At 40.5% G+C, this 25,737-nt stretch overlaps 1 protein-coding gene across 2 annotated transcripts in view; it reads right to left on the bottom strand.

Moving 5' to 3' along the window:
* Positions 1–25,737, bottom strand: part of BABAM2 (BRISC and BRCA1 A complex member 2) — a 308,755-nt gene that overhangs the window by 123,084 nt on the left and 159,934 nt on the right. For both annotated transcript variants that reach the window (XM_008174875.4, XM_008174880.4), the window contains exon 7: positions 4,204–4,313. In XM_008174875.4, the coding sequence (XP_008173097.1) occupies positions 4,204–4,313 (110 nt within the window). The remainder of the gene's footprint in view (positions 1–4,203; positions 4,314–25,737) is intronic.

The following is a 25,737-nucleotide window of genomic DNA, read 5'->3' as shown; positions in this document are numbered from 1 at the left end:
ACGAAAGTGGTAATGTAGACATAGCCTTAGCCAAGCAAGGGGAAGCTCAAGGTTAGGGTAGAGTTGTGCATTTAGACTTTTCCTTGCCATTTTAACCCAATGTCCCTGACTATTGTATTCTTGCTGAAAAGAAAATAATCTATTGTTTTGAAATGGCTATCCTGTGTCACTGCAAACATTTGCTGGCTACATAGCTTCCAAGGGAGTAACTAGGGTCCAAACTCAGCTTGACCTGCTAAAGGAGCCACAGTGAGAAACAGAGGCATTGAAGCCAGGGCATCTCTCTGGAGCAAAGCGTAGGCCCAAAATTTGTGTGGCAGATGAGAGAGTTAGAGGTACATAGTAAATATAATTTATCACATGGATAACACGAACATATGTGGGAAGGCTGGCTGGAAACACTTTCTGACAGAAATAAGAGCTCTGAAACATTTTCACAGTGCGGGAAGCAGCGGGGGCCGAGGGATGTGCTGGCCGCCCTTCCTGCCGCCCCCATTGGCCTGGAGCGGCGAACCACGGCCAGTGGGAGCCGCGATCGGCCGAACCTGCGGACGTGGCAGGTAAACAAACCGGCCCGGCCAGCCAGGTGCTTTCCCTGAACAAGTGGTGGACTGGCTTTGAGAACCACTGGTGTAGATCACATCTTATTTTGCAATGTGGGTGAGAGAACTGGACAGCGAGCCTATGGCTATTCTGTGGCCAATATATTCCTCTCTAATGTGAAAGCAGTAGCAGGTAGGACAAAATCACCTGCAAATCATTATGGGTCTGTTAAGCTCAACTCTCTTCTGAATCTTCTCATAGAGAAAGCACTGTGGCACTGGAGCATGAAAGGGGCATGCCTGTCTTCCCTGGTCCAAGATCCACAGGAAAAGACAAAGGCCTTGTCTACACTAAAGGGAAAAATCGATCTAAGCTACGCAATTTGAGTTACATGAATAGCATAACTGACATCGACATAGCTTAAATCTACTTACCACTGGATATGCACTACGTGACATCGACGGGAGACGCTCTCCCATCGACTCCCCTTACTCTTCTCGACCAGGTGGAGTACAGGAGTCGACAGGAAAGTGATCGGTGGTCAATTTAACGGGTCTTAACTAGACCCGCTAAATCGACCGCCGATGCATCGATCCTCTGGTAAGTGTAGACAAGCTCAGAGAGGACACCAAGGATCTCTGCCCCGTGAAGACAGTTCTTCCACTTCCACACTTTTCCATACAGTACCATCCTCTGAGCTTTGGCACTGATGTGCTGCCACTGGTTAGTCATCTATCAACTAAGTACTTCTGCTATCTTCAGGCTGTTGAAGGGGCTGAGTTACCTCTGGTCAGGGCAGTAAAACTTACTAAGGGCTTGTCTATACTTGAAAGTTAACTGGGATTACGGCACAGTGTGATTTTAAAGCGCAACACCTGTTCCTGAATAACTCCACTCCTGAACAAGAGTGTCCACACACAGAGTTAATCAGGAACAATTACTCTGAATGGGAAACATGCTGAATTGAGAGGCTGTTCCCCCAACTCTTCTCCCTTTTCATCAACATGCCCTCTGTCTCCATGAAGTGGAACTAGGTTGACCATATGTCCCGTTTTGGCTGGGACAGTCCCTTTTTTAAGCCCTGACCTGGCCGACCTGACTTCTTTGGCAAACAGGACTAATACCCACTTCTGTCAAAAAAGTAGGGTGCGGAGGAACATGGGGGGGGGGGGGAGAAGGGGAAGAGTAGTGATGCCAGCCCCAGCCCTCAGAGCAGGGCCGGCTCAAGTTTTTTGCCGCCCCAAGCAAAAAAAAAAAAAAAAAGGGGAGTGCCGCTGCCGAAGCAAAACAAAAACTGCTGCCCCTTCAGAAGTGCCGCCTCAAGCACATGCTTGGAATGCTGGTGCCTAGAGCCGGCCCTGCCTCAGAGTGGGGGAGGCCTTGGGTCAGCCCCACATGGTGTTCTGTCTGAAAATATGATTACCTAGAACACCTGCATAGTTGCTAGAGAAGAATAGTAAGACCTAGGCAGCTGGGGGGTGGGGGTAGGGGGGGGGTGGAGATAAGATACTAATGCACCTTCAACCTGCAGATTTTCTGTATAATTACTTCCCTACACACTGCAGAGAGGAAATTTATGGTAGACCAATATATCATCACTTGTACTTGAGATAGGGACAGTGAAATTACCAAGTAAAGTAACTGACCATTATCTGCATTATTCTGGCCAAAAAAGTACCAGCAATACTATTATTACTACTACTAATTTGAATCTCCTATCTAAGGGCAACAAACAACTTTAATGAATGTATTAGTTAAACCTCACAACACACTTGTGGAGCACTGTAACTAAGTACAACAGTTTATAGAAAAATAAATAGGCCCAGAGAAATTATGTAACTTGCCTAAATTCATTAAATTAAATGCATTTGATGATACAATCAGGTTAATTCAGCATTTATTAAAAAAGAAATCAGTTCATATAATCAATTACTTTAATCTAACTGCATGCAACTTGTTACCCTAATCAAGGGTACCTGAGCTAACCTTTTCACTATCACAAAGCTCATCAGAGAAAATGACTTGTATTTAAAATGAGCAACTAATGAAATCAACACAGCCATAAATAATGTTAAATGAAGGAGAGAACAAAACCTTTTCTAAAATAAGGTTAGATGCTAAAAAGACAAACTCAAAAGAAGCAATATATACATTTTCTACAGATTTTTCTTCCCAGATACCTTGTAAACCTTATGATTTTATCTCAGGGTTTTTTTAACCCATCTACTTGGTCATCCAGCTTATCCATATCAATGCCTTTTTGGTTTAAATATCAGAATGTCATGCCCTTTCGCAAACTCTATGCATTATTAGTGAGCTATGCTAAAACTATTGTAGTCAGTACTTTTCCATCTCTTCTACTCCACCCAAGGTGTTTTCAGCAGTTGAAAGGAATGTCATTTCACTATTGACCAGAAAAACAAAAGCACTGAATCAATGTTAGCTTTAACTTGACCTCTGTGTAACTGCAAAGTCTAATATAGTTACTTCTGTGTAGTAATGTAGATAAACCAAGTAAAATGCTTAACAAGGCAAAACAAAAGAAGATGAAAAACAAGCTCTCCTTTTAAAGTGTATTTATTAATATCAAACACTTCCCCCACTACCCTTGGTTCCTTATTCTGCACTCTAGAGTTAGGGTTAGAGTTAGGCAACCAGACCTACTCCCCCATACTAAGAAGACTTTTCAATATTCCTCTGTAAGGGCATTATGAATCTTTGAAGTTTTCTTCAAGGTAATAAACTAGGAAGCTTTTCTTTTGGGAAACTTTCATTTGTCAGGTGCCGTGCAAAATAAGGACTTGCACTACAAGATCTTCCAACTTATCTCTAAGTGAAAGTCACTTGTAAGCCTGAAGTGCTTTTCATGAAACTTTCAAGCAGATATTTCAAGACTGAAGGGGAGGGGGAACATTGGGACATTGTTAATTCCAAAAATGGAAGAAGCGAAATCTATCTGCTTCCTAAATTAGATTTTTCCCTCTGACCCTTCCATTTTAGGAGTAAAAATTAGTTTATTAGCAAGTCTGTGTGCCAACTGTGTTGTCCAACAACCTTAAAATGAAATATTCTGACACCCCCCCCCCCCCCCCCCGGAAAAAACATCTTACTGAGACTGCAAATTCCTGACCACAGTTAACAAATATAGTCTTACAGCTCTAGTAATAAACATTGATTTGAAACTGCTTAACTGTATCCCTTTCTATTGTACAAACTGCCTCTCTTCAGGGAATATGTATCAATCACGCACAGGCACAGTACACACCTACACATACATAGATATATAAACACAATCTTAAAAAAAACAAAGCTCTCCCATCCCTGGGGGAAATCTGCCTGCTAAGCTGAACCTGATGCCGCTTCCAGTACGAGTCATTCCAGGAAAATGTAGGTTGATTTTCAGGGATCAGTGGACCCCACAACAGTCTAGCCAATGGTGGCTCAGCTCTATAAGTGGTAGGCACATAAAAATGGAACTGGCAAGACTAACTGAATTGCTCCCTTCCAGTCAAAGCCAATTACATAAATCACTATCATGGCTTTTGTCAATTAAAAGTCAAAGTGGTTTTATGGCCTACCAAAGACTTCCTACATAAACAATCAGAGTACAAATTAAAAGTTCTGAGAAGAACTGGAATACTCAACAATTATTCTACTTACTGTTCAATACGTGGGGACAGATATAGCTTGGGGAAAACCTGAGCAGCTTCTGTATCCTCAAAACTGACTGAAAGAAGAGCAACATCCTCTCCTGGATCTTCATTCACATCCTGAATACAAAGAAAAAGCAGGTAACATCAAATTTTACTTCAAGTTATCAGAACTTACTAGTAAGGGGTCAAAGAGGGTCAAATATCCAGAGTAGGTAAATGAGACATCATAAAGGTTGAAGGGCCTCAAATTTGACAATTAAAAAAAAAATCTGTTTGTAAATGTCACTTAATTTTTTAAAATATTTTGACAACAAATTCCGCAGTGCTCATTTTTCTTCAATGAATCAAAAGAAAATCAATTATACTAGCCCAGCATTCACAAGCAACCCCTTACAGTAACATACCATCTTTTCAGTGTGTTGGAGCATAAACATTTCAGTAAAAAACAGATTTCATTTCTAAGATTCCTGGAATTGTTATAAACAACTGATGAAAATACCAAAGAATCTTCATATATCATCGTTGGGTCATTGAGTTATACACCCAGATGTTACATTTATAAACTTTTGTTGAAGTATATAGATCTGATTCTCTGCTGTGTTCAGCTTCTGTTTGAGCTGAGGGTGGCAGGGATTTGGGGTGGGGGGGAAAGAAGGGGGTGGGAGGGTGACATTAAGGTGTAGGCTATGGCTCCCTGAGTCTCTTCCCCAGCCCTGGCCTCAGTGTAAGTTAGAGTGTGCATTTAAGGCTGCCCTTTCATAACTAATCTCTGAGGTGTCTCTCTCTAATTTAGGCCTATCTGCACATAACTTCCAGCTGTGATTTTGTAACCCGTAAATGGTAGTGACCTTAAATGACATGAAGTAACATAGGGCAATTCATTGTCCATAGAGTAGTCTTTCAACATATTTGTGTCTGACCCTAGCTCTCTGATAAACTGTATTTGCTTCCATCCATTTAGGAAAAATATGGGTTATTCTTCCATAGTGACAGGAAATAGCCCTGCAGACAAACAAAAAGTAGCATCAAAGATACACACAGCAATATGCTCTGGGATGCTCTATCACACCATAGTTGTGAGGAAGAAGGAACATCTATTAAACCTAACAATGCTAATAACAATTAAACAATTAAACCTATTAAACAAAGCCAGGTGATCCAGCTCAACCTACCAAACACAGAGCATGTTGACTGGTTATAGGAAGATAATCATGTGCCAACCCAGGCTTCTGGCAGGAGTGAAATACTACTGGCTGTTATGGATTCTAGCAGCATATAAATCATGTGGTGTGCGCAGGCCCAAACCATACCAGTGAGTTGTTACAAACACAATTAAAAACTGTAGTGTGGCAGGGCCTTAGAACAGGCTGGCCATATTACACAAAACAATAAGAAAGAGCGGACAATGTTTTTTCAGATATTTCTTCACTCTGTGGCATAGTTCTGATCTACAATACAACAATAGTGATCACAGTCCATAAAACCTCCCCCCAGTATTGCATATATTTTCATGGCTAGGGAAAATTTGAGACAATTAACATCTTTCACTCCTGAAGTCTAAGTGCAATATTAACTGTGTTGTCCCTATTAACTTGCTAAGTCACACTAATCAGACAAACAGAAGTGTTAAAACTGATTAAGCAGTACAGTCTAATGAGCAAAAGGATCTTGTTTTAATTGACAAGCATTTGTCACATGATGCAAGGTATAGAGTACGTTTACCCTTTTCATATCCAGGGTATTTTCAGGACCACAAATTCTTTTTATGCTGGAAACCCTTTTCAAACACCATGCTCACGTTAGCACTGAACACATGCTTTTATTTGGCTGCACAACAGCAAGGCAAAATTGAACAGTTAAATCCCACATGAGTATTGTTAATGCTCAAATAGATCAAAAGTTCACCTCTCCACCCACGCACTCAATACAATGTGACAGTACATGTACAGTTTCTAGAATATACCATCTAGCTCTACCTTCCTTCAAGATCTCAGTGATCAAAAGGACTCCAAAAAGACCGAGATATAAAAGAACATATGTCAGGAAACTAAAGGAAAATTACCAAGAATTATTATGACCACTAATAACAATAGGGACTTTCATGGTGGATGAAATTTTAAAATATATAATCTTACATGAACACAATGCCTTTGACATTTTAAGTTGCAACAAGTTGAAGTTTGCAATACAGGTAGTAAACCCAGATGCCTAATTTTTCTCCCTCTATAAAAAATAATATACAATAGTAACAAGTTAATGGTGCAACTACTTCTGCCAATAACTGAATATTAATATAGCTAAATTCAGTACAAGTTTGTGGAAAGAAACTGACATTTGTCCACTACATTTCAGATTGTCATTTTTCAAATATACGGTAATAAAAAGGTCAATCAGTTACAGACACAATTTGCCTAACTCTCCAAAAAAGGTTTAAAAAGTACCATAATACAGTAACTGTTGCAGAGCTGTTATGAAACTGGCTGACCTGTGGCTCACCCTGCCCAACCTAGGATGGCCCCAGAGCTATCACAATACAAAGTTGCAAAAAGATCATTTTTGTATAGATTGGCTGGACCTAAGTGCACATTACTTTATGTCAGACTATCAAACATTATTATAATTAAGTCCTTTTGTACATAACAACACACTGTTTATTTCTTTCATACTGTACTTTGTTACTTTTATTTATGCAACAATCCGCTTGGTGGAACTGCATTCAACCTTAGTATGTCGGTTACAATTGCTGTTTATAAAACTAAATTGAAAACACATGTTGTACAGATAAACTATGGGAAAAAAATCTGGCTTTTAAATTCATGGACCTTTTTGATGTGTCTGTGCCAGTCAAGATTTAACCCCTCAGAGCTGCATCTCTACAGACCTGTTAATGATTAGATGACTTGATATTCAGTGTTTGTGTTGGGAAACAATGATCTTTTCAAAGGACAAAGGCAGTTCCCTCGCAGGGATCACCAGAGTCAAAAGGCCAAGGATGTTTTTATGTTTCGTACCAAGCTATAACCAGACATTATTTCCCCGTCTGTCTACATTTTGTGCATGGGTTTTAGTCTCAAAGAACAGGCAAAATAGAACTAATACAACAGACCAAGTAAAATAACAAAGCAAAAGCACCCTTTTTATTATTATTTTTAATTTAGTTTCAGAAAGAATGATATATTTAGAAAATATACTTTCCTATTACTGTATCTTCCTTCATGTCATAAGCAAATTTTGTTTCTTTAGTATTTTTCCCATTTCCAGAATACAAAAAGAAAAAGGTACTCGAACTTAAATGGCAACAAATTCTGAATATTTAAAACGAAACAATCTTTTGCACAACATATAACACTGCTCTACAGCCAAAATGCTTCTGAAATAAATGTAGTCAAACTTTACTAATTCTGGGTCACTGAGAATGAAAATGATGCTTAAAATCGTTGATTGGCTCTAGTTTTCAAGATATGCTATTGGGTCAGTATATACGACCCTTGACTTGGGAATGGCGGAGGATAAGTGAGTTATAAAGAGAAGGGATCTCAATTTAAACCAGAAATGACTAAAATATATCTTTGACTGGATCTATAAATAACTCTATGACTGGGTTTGGACAGTACTTGCTTTTTAGGCGAAACAATGAATGATGCAATCTGAAGCTGGTATTGCGTCATACATGATATGAATTGCATCATGTTATTCCTAGAAGTCATGGATGATGCAATCATAACGAAGTTTACATCACTCTGCTGAACAAATTGCCCTATATCAGCTCTAGAAATCATACAGTGTCGTGCTCTCTTATTTGTCAGTGTTTGATTTTGCAAAGGGACACATTTCTGTTTAGCCAAAGTGAGCAGAGATGCCTCGTACTTGTGTGAACAGCGCAGATAACTTCTGCTATGTTTGTGGTGAAGTGACTTTTGCATCACAAAAGCGCAGTATAACCACTATGGTTAAGAAAGCCTATCACCTTTATTTTGACTGCAAAATTGGAGATCAGGACAAGAGGTGGGCCCCACACATATGCTGCAACACTTGTGCAACAAATCTTCGCCAGTGGTTGAACAGGAAAAGGAACTCTATGCCTTTTGCAGTGCCAATGATTTGGAGAGAGCCAACAGATCATACCAGCAATTGTTACTTCTGCATGGTGCCTCCAGTTGGGAAAGGTGTGTCAAAGAAGAAAAAGTGGACTGTGCGTTATCCAAACATTCCATCAGCTATACGCCCAGTATCCCACAGAGAAGGACTGCCGGTTCCTGATGCACCAGAATCATTCTCAGACGAGGAAGAGGAAGAAGATGAAACTTCTGGTCCTGAACCATCAGTGTCACAGGACCCACATTTTCTCCCATCCTCCTTCTCTGAACCACACCTCATAACACAAGGTGAACTGAATGACCTTGTCAGGGATTTGGAACTACCCAAGAGTAAGGCAGAGTTGTTGGGCTCCAGACTACAGCAGTGGAATCTCCTGGCACGTGATGTTAGGGTTTCCATGTTCCGTGACCGTCAAAAGGATCTTGTCCCATTCTTCTTCATGGAAGGTGATCTTGTAGCCTGCAACAACATCAATGGTGTGATGGCAGCCCTCAACATCGTTCACGATCCAGATGAGTGGAGACTGTTCATTGATTCATCGAAGACGAGTCTTAAAGCTGTTTTACTGCATAATGGCAATGTTTTGCCATCAATTCCAGTTGGTCATGCAGTCCATATAAAGGAAACCTATGACAACATGAAGTAACTTTTGAGGTGCATAAACTATGACCAACATCAGTGGCAGCTTTGTGGCGATTTGAAGGTTGTTGCTCTCTTGCTTGGTCTGCAGACTGGATACACAAAGTACTGCTGTTTTCTCTGCGAATGGGATAGTCGTGCAAGAGATTCCCACTACATCAAGAAAGACTGGCCACTCCGACCGTCATTGGAGCCTGGGAGGAAAAGTGTTCAGCATCCACCACTTGTTGAATCAAGGAAGATTTTGTTACCACCCTTACACATCAAGCTGGGTCTGAGGAAGAACTTTGTCAAGGCCATTGACAAAACACAAGCAGCTTTCAAATACCTCCGTGGAAAATTTCCAAGGTTAAGTGAAGCTAAGTTAAAGGAAGGTGTTTGTTGGTCCTCAGATTCGTGAACTTCTTCGAGATGATGCATTTGACCATGCACTGCGTGGCAAGGAAAAGACGGCATGGAAAGCCTTCCAGTTAGTGGCAATAAATTTTCTCGGAAACAACAAGGCAGACAACTACAGGTTGTTGGTGGAAAACCTCCTCAAGGCATACAAAAGCCTTGGTTGCAACATGTCACTAAAGATACATTTTTTGCACTCTCATCTAGATTTTTTTCCACCGAACTGCGGAGCAGTGAGCGACGAGCACGGCGAGCGATTTCACCAGGACACTGCAACAATGGAGAAACGCTATCAGGGCAAATGGAGCCCATCAATGCTTGCTGACTATTGCTGGACAGTGACAAGAGATGCTGCATTTAATGAATACAAGAGACAAGCCAAGAAGCGCCGAGTAGACACTGAATAGGACTAAACTATGTACAGAATAGTTTTTTGCCTTTTGTTTCATAATAAATTTGATTTATATAACCCTTTTGCTGATTTTTAAAGTGTTACATAAACAGGACAGGTGAAATATTATCATGTAAAGCAACCATAAACACATGAAAAGACCTAGGTTTACAATTTAGGATTAAAACTCTACTATTTACACAATATACATAGACATAAAATGTAAAAACTTAAATATCTTAGAAACAGTAGCCAATCAGTTGTTTTAATTGTCATATTTGAATTCAGCACATCAAAATACATAATAAATAGCACATTTTATCTCTGAAGCAGACGACTTCTCAAAAATTGTAGACCAGTGTAATTAACCATGGAACTTGCTGCCACGGGATGTTGTTAAAGCAAGTAGCTCATACATTTCAAAACAGAATTAGACACTTGTATGAATTAAGAATGGAATTTTTATAATGAATAATAGCATCTGTAGTTACACTAGTTAGGCTAAACATAATAATACTTAGCATTTATATAGCTTCTTTCATCAGAAACTTTATAAAAGGTGGGTATTATTTATATTCAGTTCCCCATGTGTAAAATGGAGATAATAATCCTTCTCTACATCACAAAAGTATTGTATGACATAATGACAATGTTTGCAACACATTTTGAGATTCTTGGACAAAGCACATGGTAGTAAGTAAAAATATCAAGTTCTCAGTAATACACAATATCTTAAAGGGACATTTTAAGCAACTTGAAATCTAGCCCACTTAAAAAAAATATACAGAATTAAAACTAGTTCCAGGATGTCCCTCCAACAGTTTAAGTGGCTTTTTTACAATTATACATTTCTACTTTAAAAAATGCTCTCTCTCCCGTTTCACTGTGAAAAACTCACGCAACAGAGAAAATGGGACTGCACAGAAAGTCAGTGAAAATGGTTATAAAAGTGCTGTCAAATGGACAATGTAAAGAAACTAAAAGAAAAAGATGGATTTTCCTTTAGTCTCTTTCAGTTAGTCACTTCCAGTGCTGCTTATGACAACAGCAGGTAAAACATTTCAGACGTAAGTGCAATTTTAAAGTTTTTGACAAACTGGAAGAAAAATCACAACTCTCAGTTGTCATTTATATTGTACACCCATGTCAAAACTTTAGTAAATATGAATCAGGATGATAATTTACCGGTAAATCCTGAAAACTACTAAAAGTCTCCAGGTTTTGTGAAAATACAAAACCAACACAAAAGTTATGAAAAGTGTGGTTCTGAGCCATTCAAAGAAAAAAATGGTCTTTCCTTGGAAGCTTAAATAAGGGACACCAAGTAACATAGGAACCAAAAGGACCATATAATTGAATTGTACTTCAATTTATATTAATTAGCACTATCTAAATGATCATGTGCTAGATTTCATTCACAGCTAATGAACCTGCCATTCACAAATACCCTTCAGTTTTACATTTTACTGGAACAGCTGCATCTTTCACAAAAATTTATCCTTTTGTAAATTAATATGGATTGTGGTTAACTGTTAATACCAAAACCACATTTTATATTTTGAATTTAAAAGCATTGTTTTCCTGCGTCCTACCTATTGTAAATGAAAACTGGGAATTTACGGGAACTGAGGATTTATGATGAGTCAGATGGTTGATAGCTAGTCCAACCAAAACATCTGCTCGTCACAGTCACAACTGCTATAATCCATTTCCTCTTGGGTCTGGAGCATAACCAAGTTGCAGATTAGGGCTTTTTTCCCTTAAAAATGCACATTCTGGAAAATCGGGCATAACTCAGAAAAGGTAATCTAGAAGCTTTTTTGTCTTGCTACCTTAGTTTGTAGTATACTTTCAAGAAGAGACATTTCTATAATTTGATTTCCAAAATATTCAACCTGTTTTCTTCAAAGCAGTTGTGTTTCTTTATAGCACTTACACTTCAATTATGTCAAGAGGCTACTTAATCAACTGCCTCCTTTTTTGTGTAACCTATCGTTGTTATTATTAATGCAATAGTGCCCAGAGGTCCTATTCAGGATGGGAGCTCCACTGTGCTAGGTGTTGTAGAAACATATATTAAGACACATCTTGGACCCTGCTCTGAACAGCTTTCAGTCTAAGAACACACGCACCATGGTGAGGATGTGGGGAGAGCGACATTTTCAAACAGACACAATTTTAATATGTTTATATACACATAATATTTTTGCTTCTTTTTTAAACACACTTCCCAGTAACAACTATTATGGTCCCCTGGTAGGGTAAGCAAGTGATGCGTCACTGAAGGAATGAGAACGTAACTAAAAACAATGCCATGAAATTGAGAAAAAGTAAACAGGCTGTTACCAGGAAATACTTCTTAACTGGGTCTTCTATCATATTGTGGAATAAGCTCTCCTGTCACTTAAAAATGTTAACGCTATACTTGACAAAGTACTGGCAAATATACTGCAGGGAACAAACCTGTGTTGGCCAGAGACTGGAGTTCTTTTCCATTTTTAACCTTTATGATTCTGTGAAAGGGGAGTAAAATTAAAGCGAAATAACAACTGTTAGTGTGTGTCAGCAGGGTTCACATGAACCATAAGACTGCAGCAGGCTAGTGAGAGTTAGATTCACACAGCAGCTTGCCATAAACTAAATGTTCATTGTAGACAAGCCCTACGTTTAGTAGTTTAAAAAAAAATAACGAAACACATAGGGAAAAGTAGTAAGAAATCAGGAGACGCAAATGCTCACTCTCAGTCTCCCTGTTTCACTCTGGGGAGAAGACTTAATTATTCCAGAAAGTGCTTTCTTGTGTCTTCTTGATCAATCCTGATGGATTTCCTGGGAGTGCCCATCTTTAAATAGCATAAAATTATTAAAAGAAAGGCAGTCACCTTGCTTGCACTACACATTGTCCTGAAACGTTACAAAAAAAAATCTCATATATTAAGCTAATACATTATGAAATCTTTACCAAAATACTAATCAGGATAAAGTTCTGAAACTACAAAAAATGCCTACACACTGCTTTAGGCGGCAAACACTTTGGTTAGCTGGAAGCTGTTTCTGATCTTCATCAAAAGTTATACAAATCTAAATTGTTGTGTCTGAAGAATATTTGCACAACTTGAATAGTTCATCTGTTGTAGAATATACCCAGTCTTCTTCATTAAAATGAATACAGAACTAACTTTATTAAACTTACAAATTGAATATTTGGTGAGCAAGAGATAATCATTAGCAGCACCAAGGAGGATCCCTCTAGGCGTCCATAATCAGCTATAAAGACACACAGGACATTACTCATGCATAAGCAAGGCACCAGTTGTATGAGTTTTCTGAGAATTTTACATATAAATATATGGTGCCTGCCTACCATGAGCAACATTATGGGTCTGGTGTCTATCCAAGCAGTTTTCTTTTAGTGCATACATGGTAACTCACCACTACATTCCCTGTACAAGTGGGAAACCCATAGAATTAGACAAACAACTCTGTTTTGAAGCGCATAGAAAAACCAGCACAGTAAAGAATAAATACATAAGATAATAAAGACCCACCCTGCTTCTTGCCCTCTGACAGCCCCCCGCCCCCCGGGACTCCTGCCTCACCCAACCCTCCCGTTCCCTATCCCCTAATGTCCCCCCCCAGGACCCTGGCCCCATCCACCACTCCCCCACTCCCTGTCCCCTGACCGCCCCCGGATCTCCTGCCCCTGACTGCCCCCCATCACCCCATCCAACCCCTCCTCTCATTTCTAACTGCCCCCCTTCCCTCAGGACCCCTGCCTCATCCAACCACCCCTTCTCCCTGTCCCCTGACCGCCCCCGGAACCTCTGCCCCTGAATGCTCCCCCCACCCCATCCAACCCCCCCTCTCCTTCCTGACTGCCTCCCCAGGACCCCTACCCCCATTTCAACCACCCTGTTCCCTGCACTCTGACCGCCCCGATCCCTATCCATACCCCCGGCCCTGACCACCACCCCGAACTCCCCTGCCCTCTATCCAACCCCCCCTGCTCCCTGCTCCCTTACCGCACTGCCTGGAGCACCGGTGGCTGGCGGCACTACAGCTGTGCTGCCCAGAGCATCACGACAGGCAGCCGCGCCACCTGGCTGGAGCCAGCCACGCCACCGCACAGCACAGAGCACTGAGTCAGGCCATAGCTCTGCAGCCCCACCGCCTAGAGAATGCGCCAGCTGAGGCTGCAGGGGTGGGGGAAACAGCAGGGGAGGGGCTGGGGGCTAGCCTCCCAGGCCAGGAGCTCAGAGGCTGGGCAGGAGGGTCCCATGGGCCGGATGTGGCCCGCGGGCTGTAGTTTGCCCACCTCTGCTCTAATGGATAAATCTGGATGACTTTTAAGAACAGATAAAAAGTTTAGCTGGTTTTGCACTAAAATGTATACAATCTGTAAATGCAACAGTGCAACGGTTACAAAGGAGATTCATTATATTCTACTCTAAAACTGGAATTTTTATGTCTTCACAAAGGCCTCTACCTATTGGATGTGCTTTAATGACATTGTGCCAAGGTGGGTTTTTTGTTTTTGTTTTTAATACTAAGGACCTGATTCTGCAAGTTGCTCAGCATCATCAACTTCAATTGAGTCAATGAGAGTCAAGCACCTCAGCATATTGCAGAAAACGCTGAGCATCTCATATCATCAGGCTCCACATTAAGACTTCAACATACCATTTACACAGTGGAGAATATTTGTAGAATGGATTACTACTTACAATCATCAAGAATTCACAATAGGGAGGAAATGTGACCGATTAGTTAGAGCACAACAATAGAAGTAAAAACCGCTGGGTTCTGTTCCTGGTTTTCCCACTGATTTTCTGTATGACCCCCAATAAAGTATTTTAATTTCTTTGTGCCTCAGTTTGCCCCCCTGTAAAATAGGGATACCTATCTTTCTCAAAGAGGTATTAAGAGGCTTAACTAATCAGTGTCTGCAAGCTGATTATAAGTGGAAAACTTTTTGAAAACATTACAAAGTTGTTCTATTTCTACCTCTTTTTCAGGTGTTTTATCATCATATCCAAAACAGCAGAGCATTATTCAGTATCTCTATATGAAGAATGTCTTTTGCTTTCCTAGTTGTGAAAACATGCAGTTCTATGGTTTGGGAACAGATGCCAACAGCATCACATCTCTCATAAGGCTTCAAACAAGACAAACACGGGTCTCTCAGCCATCAGTGGCAAATAATGGGACACATGAAAGACCTGGAGACTCCAAAGTTTAATAATTTTTCTGAAAATATTCTTCCTCCAGCATGTCTGCGCTTATAACCATGAATCATTCCATTCACTCTGACCAAGCCACATTGCTTTGTGTGCCTACCTAAAATCAATTTTCTCTCTTGAAACCAAGAACACTAATACATTTTTCAAAAAAAATTATCAAGATTTAAGCAATTTTTTTGAAGCACGACAGTTTGATGATAGGTTAAATCACAAGACCTATTGGTTTGGGATAGTCATGATGACAAACAAGTTACATTGATTTCTTGACACTGAAGGACAAAAGGTAAGTATTTGTATGTGCTGATACATAACTGTATAAAATAACTCTTATTTTATTTCCGTTAACTTTTATGCCAATTACTGCATTGTAATCCAAACACTGAGCTACAAAATAACACTAACGATATCCATAATGGGCTGCACAGGAACTGTCGCCTTTCGGTAAGATGCATCGTGTAACCCGATAAATTGTGAACCATGTTGGTGGAAGTCAGGCAAACTCCCTCAGCTGGTGCTGCCCCCTCCATCTCCACATTTCTGTGTATCAACAATCAGCACTCCATACTCTTCCAGCTCAATGTACAGCTAATCATCACGATCTTGGTTTAAGACTGGGAAAGTAATGAAATTTGTAGAGATGTAAAGGATTTACATTTAATGAACATGAAAAACAAACCTTTTTGGGAGCCTGAATGTGTCACTTTATTAACTGATGATGGCCAGATTCTGCCACCTTCACTCACATTGAAATCAACAGTGCTACCAGTTGCGTAAGGAACTACTCAGTGTGAACAACAGCATCAGAATCTGGTGTTGAGAGCACAAGACTGAAAACTTTAATGCTGCTTCATAAGTACATATCTAGGTCAAATGGCCTTTAAAATATTGCTCCATAGTAGCGAAATATGATTCTTTGAGTTAATTGCTTCTTGGTTTAAATATAAGGGTAAGTATCTTGAGTACCTGAAAAGCATACATGTTTGCAGATGCAATGGGACTCAGGACTGAAGATCTGTAAAACTGGATATTCAGACTGATGCTGCCAGTGTCCTCAATCAGAGACCAAATGGGAGAGGGAGGGAGTGGAATTCTGCCCACTTGTATTGGCCCAATTCATGCCCTGTTCTAAGTATATTAATGAAACACTTGTTGAGACAGAGCACACATTTAATTTGTTCTCATGTACATATGTTCATGTATGTTTCCTTATTGCATAAAAACAAATTTTTCTGTCACCTTTTTTACAGCTTTTTGGGTCATTTTTTAATAAAACAAACATAAATTGATTGATAAAATAGTAACAAAGAGGATTCCATGTATATTTCCCTAGTGTTGCCTAGTACTCCTCCTGAAATGGTTCAGCTATACGATTATTAAACATTAGAGAAAACGTACAAAGCAAAAACTAAAATGGGGTGAAGCCCAGGTTTCTGCGCTTATTCCTACATCTTTGCTGTGAAGGAGGTTCAGCACAGGAAAATATTTTTAAATCAGACTAACTTTTCAACCATTCTTATTCCTCTCTGCAAACTTTTTTTATTACTTCCTGGTACAGTGAAGATTATTCTGTGGAATCATAAATATCATAGATTACATGGGTCATGCCAAGAACTCTAGTATGAAGTTATAGTCTTGGATACCTTCAGTGAACCAGGAAGTACCAAGTTTTTACAGATGGAAATAATGAATAATAAAAATGTCAGATAAAAACAAGCAAACAAATGTATCTGTGTTCAAGGATCTCTCCTCCAGCCTGATTAGTTATTGTTATCTTGATTTCAGTATCTAAAATATTTTAAAGGATATTGTTAAGATGGAAATATTATCCGGTAATATATTTACCAACTGAAGTAGTCGCTTTTGTTAAAGTACTCGTAAAAGCTCTTTTTTGAAAATAATGTAAAATATACTTTAATAGGAAAACTCCATTATACAGTTGATTATGTATGATATGCTGTATTTGAAGCAGATTAATATGTACCTACATATTTTATAACTGTTTTAAAGAAGGACTCTATTATTATTATTATTCTTTTGTCCTTCTATTATGGCAGTGCCCAAAGACATAAACAAGTTTGAGGCCCCATTGTTCTAGACTCTGTACAAACACAAAAAAGCAGAAACTATCTCTGCCCCAAAGAATTTATAATCTAAGAAAATAATGTGTTATATTTACATTTTGAGATTACTGATGACAAAATAGTACTTATTTTAGGTCAAAGGTAAGGATATTGATACAGAGTCTCTGGACTCTTGGGTTAGGCATAGTCCTAGGGTAGGGGAGACAAAGGTGGAAATGCAATGCCTTTGTGGTATTAGGATCCTGAGGATGGCCAGAAACCAGATTGGTTCCTAGAGTAAATTAGAGCAGCCTGAAGTTTGCTTAAAATTGTATCAAGTTGCCCTCCCATCCTTCCTCCCATCCATTCCAGTAGCCAAAGCACATCATGCAAGCATGTGTATATATTTATATACTTATCTTACTGAACCCATCCTGCTCTCTTTTAACAGATCCTAAGTAATTTTCATATCTGGATAGAGTCAGAAGACGTGCCTGCTCCAGTTCCACACTCACAATGACAAACACTGAGTTGTGCACATAATTGCTACAAAATACCTCATATTAAAGCATTTGGGTATTGAGACAGAGGCATAGATACTACTGCAGATGGACACTCCCTTTTCACAGTATTCTGCGAGCTATTCCTTGGTATCTGAGATACGTGCTTGCTCTGTTCTGCCACTTGCCCATCTCAGAGTAAATTTACCCTTTGTACTTGTACACAATCAGCCCAGGGTGTGGAGGAATTATGTGCACAACGCCCAGTAATGTTAGGTTGAAATTGTACTCCAATCAACTATAATGTCAAAACGAACTTCCTGACTCTGAGGACTTGTCTACATGGGGACATTTATTGGCATAATTATACTGGTATAACTCCCTGTGTGGACGCTCTTATACTGAAATATGAACGTCCACATGGGGCGCTATACTTGTATAATTACAAGATATACTTATACCAATATAATTATGCCAGTAAATATCCCTGGGTAGACAAGCTCTGAGATTTGGTAGCATGAAGAATAATTTCTCAAAAGCTATGCACCCCCACATTTCTCAAGAATTGCAGTTACTCATTGAAAATATATCAAATTAATTTTCCTTTTTCCTTTTTATAAATCGTTAACAAACCAATCCTGAGTTGCATCTGCCATAACTAGTTTGCACAAACAATGGTTAGCCTATTGGTCATTCAATAACTGATCATTTTACTGATTCGCTATTTGTGGCACGTGATTAATCACTTAGGAAATATATTGCTTCATGTACAAATACCTTGGGTATGCAAATAGGCCTGTTTGTACAAACAGCCATTCATCAAACTTTCATGTGAACAAAAACCCTTTCATGCAGATATTTCCAAAGAATGAATAAGAAGAGGCACAAATATGGTTGCACCAGACAGCCAATTTGAATTTGAACAAATGTTTGCCAACTGTTTTTTGCAGTTTTTGAACAGCTTTAGTTATTTGCTCATAACTTTAAGAAACATACATCTTTGGGTTGAAATTGTCCATGCTTGGACTTTGCCTGAAGGTGAATTTTTAATGATAGTTTGACTGAGGACTAGAAAAGGTAAGACAGGGAAGAAACCTCACACTGGCTGGACAAAATCACCTACAACACATATTTTCATCTATAATTCTCTGACCTACTGTCCCTACACTTAAAAAAAATTTGAGACAACTCAAATGCAACTATAACATGCCAAGCCATCCTCAGGTGCTTGCTCATGCAAGAATGTGCTCTGCTGGTGGCTGGCTTCAGTTCCCCACCTTTCAGGGTCCCTCCAAACACTTCATCAGCATTTTCTTGGGCTGAAAACACCTTGGTCATGGGCTAATTTACTATTATACACATCTCAAAGGCATAAACTAAAGTCCCATATTGTAACTCAACATCTCTCTTGCTCTTTTGCCTTTTGTCACTTTCAACTCTTCAGTTCCTAATCTTCCTTCAAATTGAGGGGATCCTGGCTTATACCCGTCATCCTCTAATAGAGTTCAAAAGCTCAAATGACACAATAATGCAAACAACGTCTGTCTGTCTCACGTCCTTCACATCCGAGCTCCCCAACCCTTGTATGGGAAGATGGCCATAAGGCTGCTCGCCTGGCCTTCCTTCACCCCAGCACTCACTAAGATTGGCAGGAAACATCCACTTTATCACTCTGCAGGCCCTTGATTCCTTCAGCCCTGGTCCTCTCCCAGTTCTCTGCCCCTTATACAGGACGGTGACCACAGGGGCACGACAGGGCCTTCTTCTGGGTCTGGGGTCTCCACCTCCTGTCACCCAGACCTCCCTGCTTCTGGCCTGTCTTTCCTCCTTGTCTCCCAAGCCACATTCTATATCTCCTGCCCCAGGTGCCACCCCACTACCGAATCAGGTCTAGCCAGGATGCACCTGTTCATTCATAGGAAAACTGAGATTCCTCTCCATTAAAGGGGCTGCGTCATCCTGTGATGGTAACTCCATTATGTGAGTCTGTGATTTGTTTGCAGAATGCAAAAAAAGTCCTGTCATGGTTCATTTAAATCAAAAATGTTTCATTAAAAAAACCCTATGTGATAAAAGACAAATGAGAGCACAACACTCTTATTAACTGAGTGGATAATCCTGAACTTGGCACAAATATCTCAATGGCAATTAAACCAACAAGCTGTGTCTGACAGTGTCCCATGCTCAAGTCCCACACAACTGCTATCACTTGATTACTGTAATATTTAGTCTATCTGATAACACTATATATCAATATATGTATTAAGATGCATGGAAAAATATAATTATCTATGGAGATCTGCTTTTCTACTGACAGAACTGCTGTACCAGATTTAAAATATATATTTTAACACATAAGCTTGAACACACAAGACATTAACATTGACTCTTACCTCAAACCGTGAGAACAGAGAAAAGGATATTGGAAAAAGTAACCAGCAAGATATATTTTTTTTAATGGGCTTGTGCCCTTATTTGCTTATTAATGACGCATTAAGGTAAGTGCTAAAGTTCCCTCCCATTGAAAGAAAGATAACCAGTCCCCCTTCCCCACTCACACTTTTTTTTCCCTCTCAAAGAATATCAAGAAAATCAAGTATGGACCTTTTTTGGTTTTAGTTAAATACTTGTTGGATGTACACTGAGACCTTTGCTTTTTCACCCCTTAATTGAAAGGGAGATATTGAATCTTTCACAAAGATACCTTTTCATCCAAACATTAACACAAATAACAACAAAAACCAAATTTTAAAAAAAGTCTAAAAATTCCTTCCCCTCTCAAGTGTTCATCTTCGGTCTTTTGTGAAATACATCTGTTAGCTCTCCAGTTGTTCACAGAGTTCCAGGGCAGACAAGACCTAAATTTCTAACATAAAACCCTAGCAGAATTTCTCATTTAGACCTGGCTTTTAGGAATTGTTTGTATATAATAAAGAAGCCTTAAAAAAGGAAAAACTTATTTTCTCCCTTTGCAGTCCACACTTCAATAGTTTAGGTCCACAGTTCTCCTATATTAAGAAAGCCCTACTATAGTGGTGAATGTTCCCTGGATTATCTACCTGATTTAGCTTTCCATTTTCTTAATTCATCACTCTGTTGCCAGGAAATAAAAAAAAGAAAAAAGAACAAAAGCATATCCTGTGGTATTTCCCCCTCTACTACTGGAGAAGGAAAACTGATCTATCAGGAGTGATTTCAAGCTAACAAATCCCATAACTATGATTTACATCATTATTCAGTGATGATTTTGACAAACAAGGAAACAAACAAAACTCTGACTAGGTGGTTTGTGGAAGAGAAATAAATCAGTGTATGACAAATGGAACAGGACTAAACTGTAAGAAATATTATTTTTTTATTTCTCAAGACCGTAAAGAAAGGACATTTTAAAATGTCCAATAGAAATTCCACAGGTTTTATTTTTCACATTAATACCTGGTGTTTAACTTATGTTATACCTTTGGGTACATAACACAATTAAATTTTGTTGTAAACGATACAGTGTGGTAAACAAAGGGTACTAATCTGACACCTTCAACCTGTCCCAAGCATTGGCTCTTTACTCTACTAAAGGTCTGCGGAGGACGTCACACCACCAGCATAGTGCATATTGTGTCTTCATATGAAGCAGAAGTGATGGTCAGTGTATGCCATCCAGTAAAGTGAATTTTAGGGTAACATTCTGAATTTACCACCTTACACTGGCTATTGGAGACATATCCTACTATAGAAGGAATTTAGTAAAATGCCTTTGCAGTGGCCATCATCTTGAATTTTCATTTTTTAAGCAATGCAAGCTAGAGGGCAATGGAGCAGGAAGAGGCCTGGAATTTGTTTTTTTAAACAAACATATGTTAGCAAAAAACTAAATTATACTGTAACAGATTATGATCCCATCTGGTGACACAGTGATGCCACGAAATCATGTCATAACCAGAAACCCCAGACGGAATGTGTCTCTTCAGATATTGGTGGGAATACATCACTCTTCAATGCTGATTGTTGACTCAAGAGGGGCAATATTTTTTTTAATTCCTTGCCAATATTTGTACTCAGCTCTGGAAGAGTGGGAAACTCCTGGAGAGCCTGTATGGTTGCAATTTACAAACCCTGAAATAACACAAGCTATGAAACTGCTATGGACTAAGCTGCACCAAATGAAGCTGTTGAAACAGTCTGTTTTTTTCCCTTCTTACACAAAAATAAGAACAGTTACTTGCTCTTCAGTAACTGAAATTCTTCAAGGTGGTATAGTCAGCGAGGATCCCATTGTAGGTGCACATGCATTTCATGCATGCAAGACAGGAATATTTTGAATAGTTGTGTCTGTTGGGGCCATGCATTTACCCTGTTGTGCCTCTTTATGGACCAGTGTGAGGGCATAAAGGGAGGGGTAGCCAAAACTCTCCCTTAGTTCCCTTGCATTTCAAAACCCACATTAGCTGAGGACTCCAAAAGCGGGGATGGAGGGTGGGTCCTAGATCCACACTGACAACACCTTGAAGACCCACAGTGACTGTAGAGTAAGTAACCATGTTTTCTTCTTTAAGTATGTCAGTGTGGGTCCCATCAAGGTGACTGCCAAGTATTACTCCTCTGGATGGTGGGATGAGGAGTGTCAGCTGCATCAGTTGAACAGTGATTGTAATGCTGTTCTCTTAAATTTAGCATCTCCCCAGGTGGCTAAATCCAAAGCATAATATTTGACAGTGGTCAGTGGTTTACTCTATACAGATGCCTTGCAGATTTTGGATATTGACACATTTCTAAGGCAGACAAAGGATGCCACTTGAGCTTTGGTGCAGTGATATCTGGTGGGAGAGAGGTACACTAGCCAACTGATAATATGTCAAGATACACTGTGTTAGATATCCTCTGTGATGAAATGTCCTAACCCTTAGCCCTGGTCTACACTACAGGGTTAAGTCAAATTTAGCCATATTAGGTCGATTTTAACATGAATGAATCTACACAACCAACCCTGTTCCGTTGACCTAAAGGGCTCTTAAAATTGACTTCTGTACTGCTCCCTGGCGAGGGGAGTAGTGCTAAAATCGACCTTGCTGGGTCGAATTTGGGGTACTGCAGACGCAATTCAACGGTATTGGCCTCCAGGAGCTATCCCAGAGTGCTCCAATGTGACCGCTCTGGACAGCACTTTGAACTCTGATGTACTAGCCAGGTACACAGGAAAAGCCCCGGGAAATTTTGAATTTCATTTCCTGTTTGGTCAGTGTAGTGAGCTCAGCAGCACAAGTAACCATGCAGTCCCCCCAGAATCGCAAACAAACTCCAGCATGGACCAAAAGGGAGACACTGGATCTGATTGCTGTATGGGGAGAAGAATCTGTGCAGGCCGAACTCTGATCAAACAGAAGAAATGCTAATATATACGCCAAAAATCGCACAAGGCATGGTGGAGAGAGGCTACAACAGGGACACACAGCAGTGCCACGTGAAAGTTAAGGAGCTCAGGCAAGCCTACCAAAAGACAAAGGAGGGAAATGGTCACTCCGGGTCAGAGCCCCATACATGCCACTTCTATGATCAGCTGCATGGCATTCTAGGGGAGGGACCCTACCACTACCCCACCACTGTCCGTGGACACCTGCAAAGGGGGGGTCTCACACAACAGGGAGAAGGATTTTGTGGATGAGGAGGAGGAGGAGAATGCGCAGCAGGCAAGCGGTGAATCCGTTCTCCCGGCAGCCAGGACCTTTTCATCACCCTGGAGCCAATACCCTCCCAAGGCGGGATCCCCAACCCTGAAGCCAGAGAAGGCATCTCTGGTGAGTGCACATTTGTAACTACAGTACAGGGTTTAAAAGCAATAATGTTTAATGTTTGATTTGCCCTGAAGAACTGGGATGCATTTGCTGGAAAAGTCTGTTAACGTGTCTGGGGATGGAGCGGGAATCCTCCAGGGACATCTCCATGAAGCTCTCCTGGAGGTACTCTGAAAGCCTTTGCAGAAGGTTTCTGGGGAGGGCTGCCTTATTTCATCCTCCATGGTAGGACACTTTACCACACCAAGCCAGAAGCAAGTAGTCTGGAATTGTTGCAGCATAAAGCATGGCAGTGAATGGTCCTGGGTTTTGGTCGCATTCAAGCAACATTCGGTCTATATCTTTCTGTGTTAGCCTCAGGAGAGTGATATAATTCATGGTGACCTGGTTGAAATAGGGTAATTTTTGTAAGGGAACAGTAAAAGGACCCCGTTCATGCTGGGCTGTTTGCACTTGGCTAAAAGGGATCAGCCCGGAGAATAGCCACGCGGTGGGGGAGAGGGGGAGGTGTGTGCTGCACATCCACCTGAAAACCGCAGCCCCTCCTTTCAAATGTGAAACCCAACTAGCATTGCTTGCTATGGGAAAGGAGGGCGCTGCAGTTTGAAACCATTCCCATGTTATGAAGGCGTAAGAAGCCAACCCTGCGTACCCTTTGTCTTACCATGGCTGCCTGGAAACTGAATTCTGTTGCCCAGCCGTGTGTGATGTGTCACCATACCGGCAGGCGCTCAATAGAAAAGGCAAAATGCAACCTTGTACCTAAAGCACGTGCTATCTGCTGTGAATTGCTTGCTTCACTGTGAAAGAGTCTCCCTTTTGTTTTCAGAAATGTATCAGCTTAAATTTTATTCTCCCTTTTTATCCCCCCGCAGGTGCAAATGTTTCTATGCTCCCCCTATTATCTATGTCCCTGAGGTTATCGCAGATTAGAAGGCGGGGAAAAAACGCACTTGCGATGACATGTTTTCAAGCTCATGCAGTCCTCCCACACTAATAGGGCACAGCTGAATGCATGGAGACATTCAGTAGCAGAGGCCAGGAAAGCATTAAGTGAGCACGATGAGAAGAAGCAGGATGCAATGCTGAGGCTAATGGGGGGAGCAAATGGACACGATGAGGCATCTGGTGGAGCTGCAGGAAAGCCAACAAGCGCACAGATCCCCCCTGCATCCACTGTATAAATGCCTGCCCTCCTCCCCAAGTTCAATATCCTCCTCACCCAGACGCCCAAGAACGCAGGGGGGAAGCTCCGGGCACCCAGGCACTCCACTCCAGAGGATGGCCCAAGCAATAGAAGGCTGTCATTCAAACAGTTTTGATTTGTAGTGTGGCTACAATAAGCAATGTGACCTTGTCCTTCCCTCCTCCCCCACCCCACCCTGTGTCAGTTATCTCACTTTTTTTTTAATTAAGAAAAAGAATGCATGGTTTCAAAACAATAGTTACTTTATTTCCTTTGCCAGATGTGATCGAAGGGGGGAGGGTGGTTGACTTACAGGGAATTAAAAATCAACAAAGGGGGCAGGTTTGCATCAAGGAGAAACACACACAACTGTCATACCGTAGCATGGCCAGTCATGAAACTGGTTTTCAAAGCCTCTCTGATGTGCAGCGCACCTAGCTGTGCTCTTCTAATCGCCCTGGTGTCCGGCTGCTCAAAATCGGCCGCCAGGCGATTTGCCTCAACCTCCCACCCTGCCATAAACGTCTCCCCTTTACTCTCACAGATATTATGGAGCACACAGCAAGTTGCAATGAAAATGGGAATGTTGGTTGCGCTGAGGTCTAATCTAGTCAGCAAACAGCGCCAGTGATCTTTTAAACATCCAAAGGCACATTCTACCACCATTCTGCACTTTCTGGTCTGGGAAGTAAATCCCTTCTTGCAGCTGCTCAAACCTACAGTGGGATCCATACACACACAAAAAAAGAAAGAAAGTAGTTCTTTGAACAACTTAGTTAATTCAAATGGAGATTTGAAAAGCACCTTATTAGTAATCTATAGTAGAAAGCTGTAACAGCTTCCAAAAAAACTCAGGGGGCAAAGAAAGAAAGAAAGATCAAACCAAGGGACCTGTTAAAAATTAAAATAATACATTTTAAAAAGCTTAACTCATTGCTGTTAATTAGTGTGACCATTGACATGTTGTCAGTCTAATAGCATAAAGCCTAACCTGACTGGAATTTAGTTGAAGAACAGCTCCATGTCTATCAGTACCATAATAGCTGTGAACAGACTTCTCAGTTTCTTCTTTTTCTCATCCTTTATCCTCATGCACTTTCCAGACTTTTTAAAAAGCTGCCATAACTGATTTTATCCAACTTGACTCTTAACACATCTTTTCTGCTCACTTTGTCACTAGCAACTTGTCTCTCCTGCATGCCCATTTTAAAATCACTTCCCGTGCCTTGGGGTCTCATGTACAAA

Source organism: Chrysemys picta, chromosome 3, assembly GCF_011386835.1.
Source record: "Chrysemys picta bellii isolate R12L10 chromosome 3, ASM1138683v2, whole genome shotgun sequence".
Classification (NCBI taxonomy): domain Eukaryota; kingdom Metazoa; phylum Chordata; order Testudines; family Emydidae; genus Chrysemys; species Chrysemys picta.
Note: the sequence above shows the minus strand (reverse complement) of the source record. Positions and strands in the feature narration are given on the sequence as shown.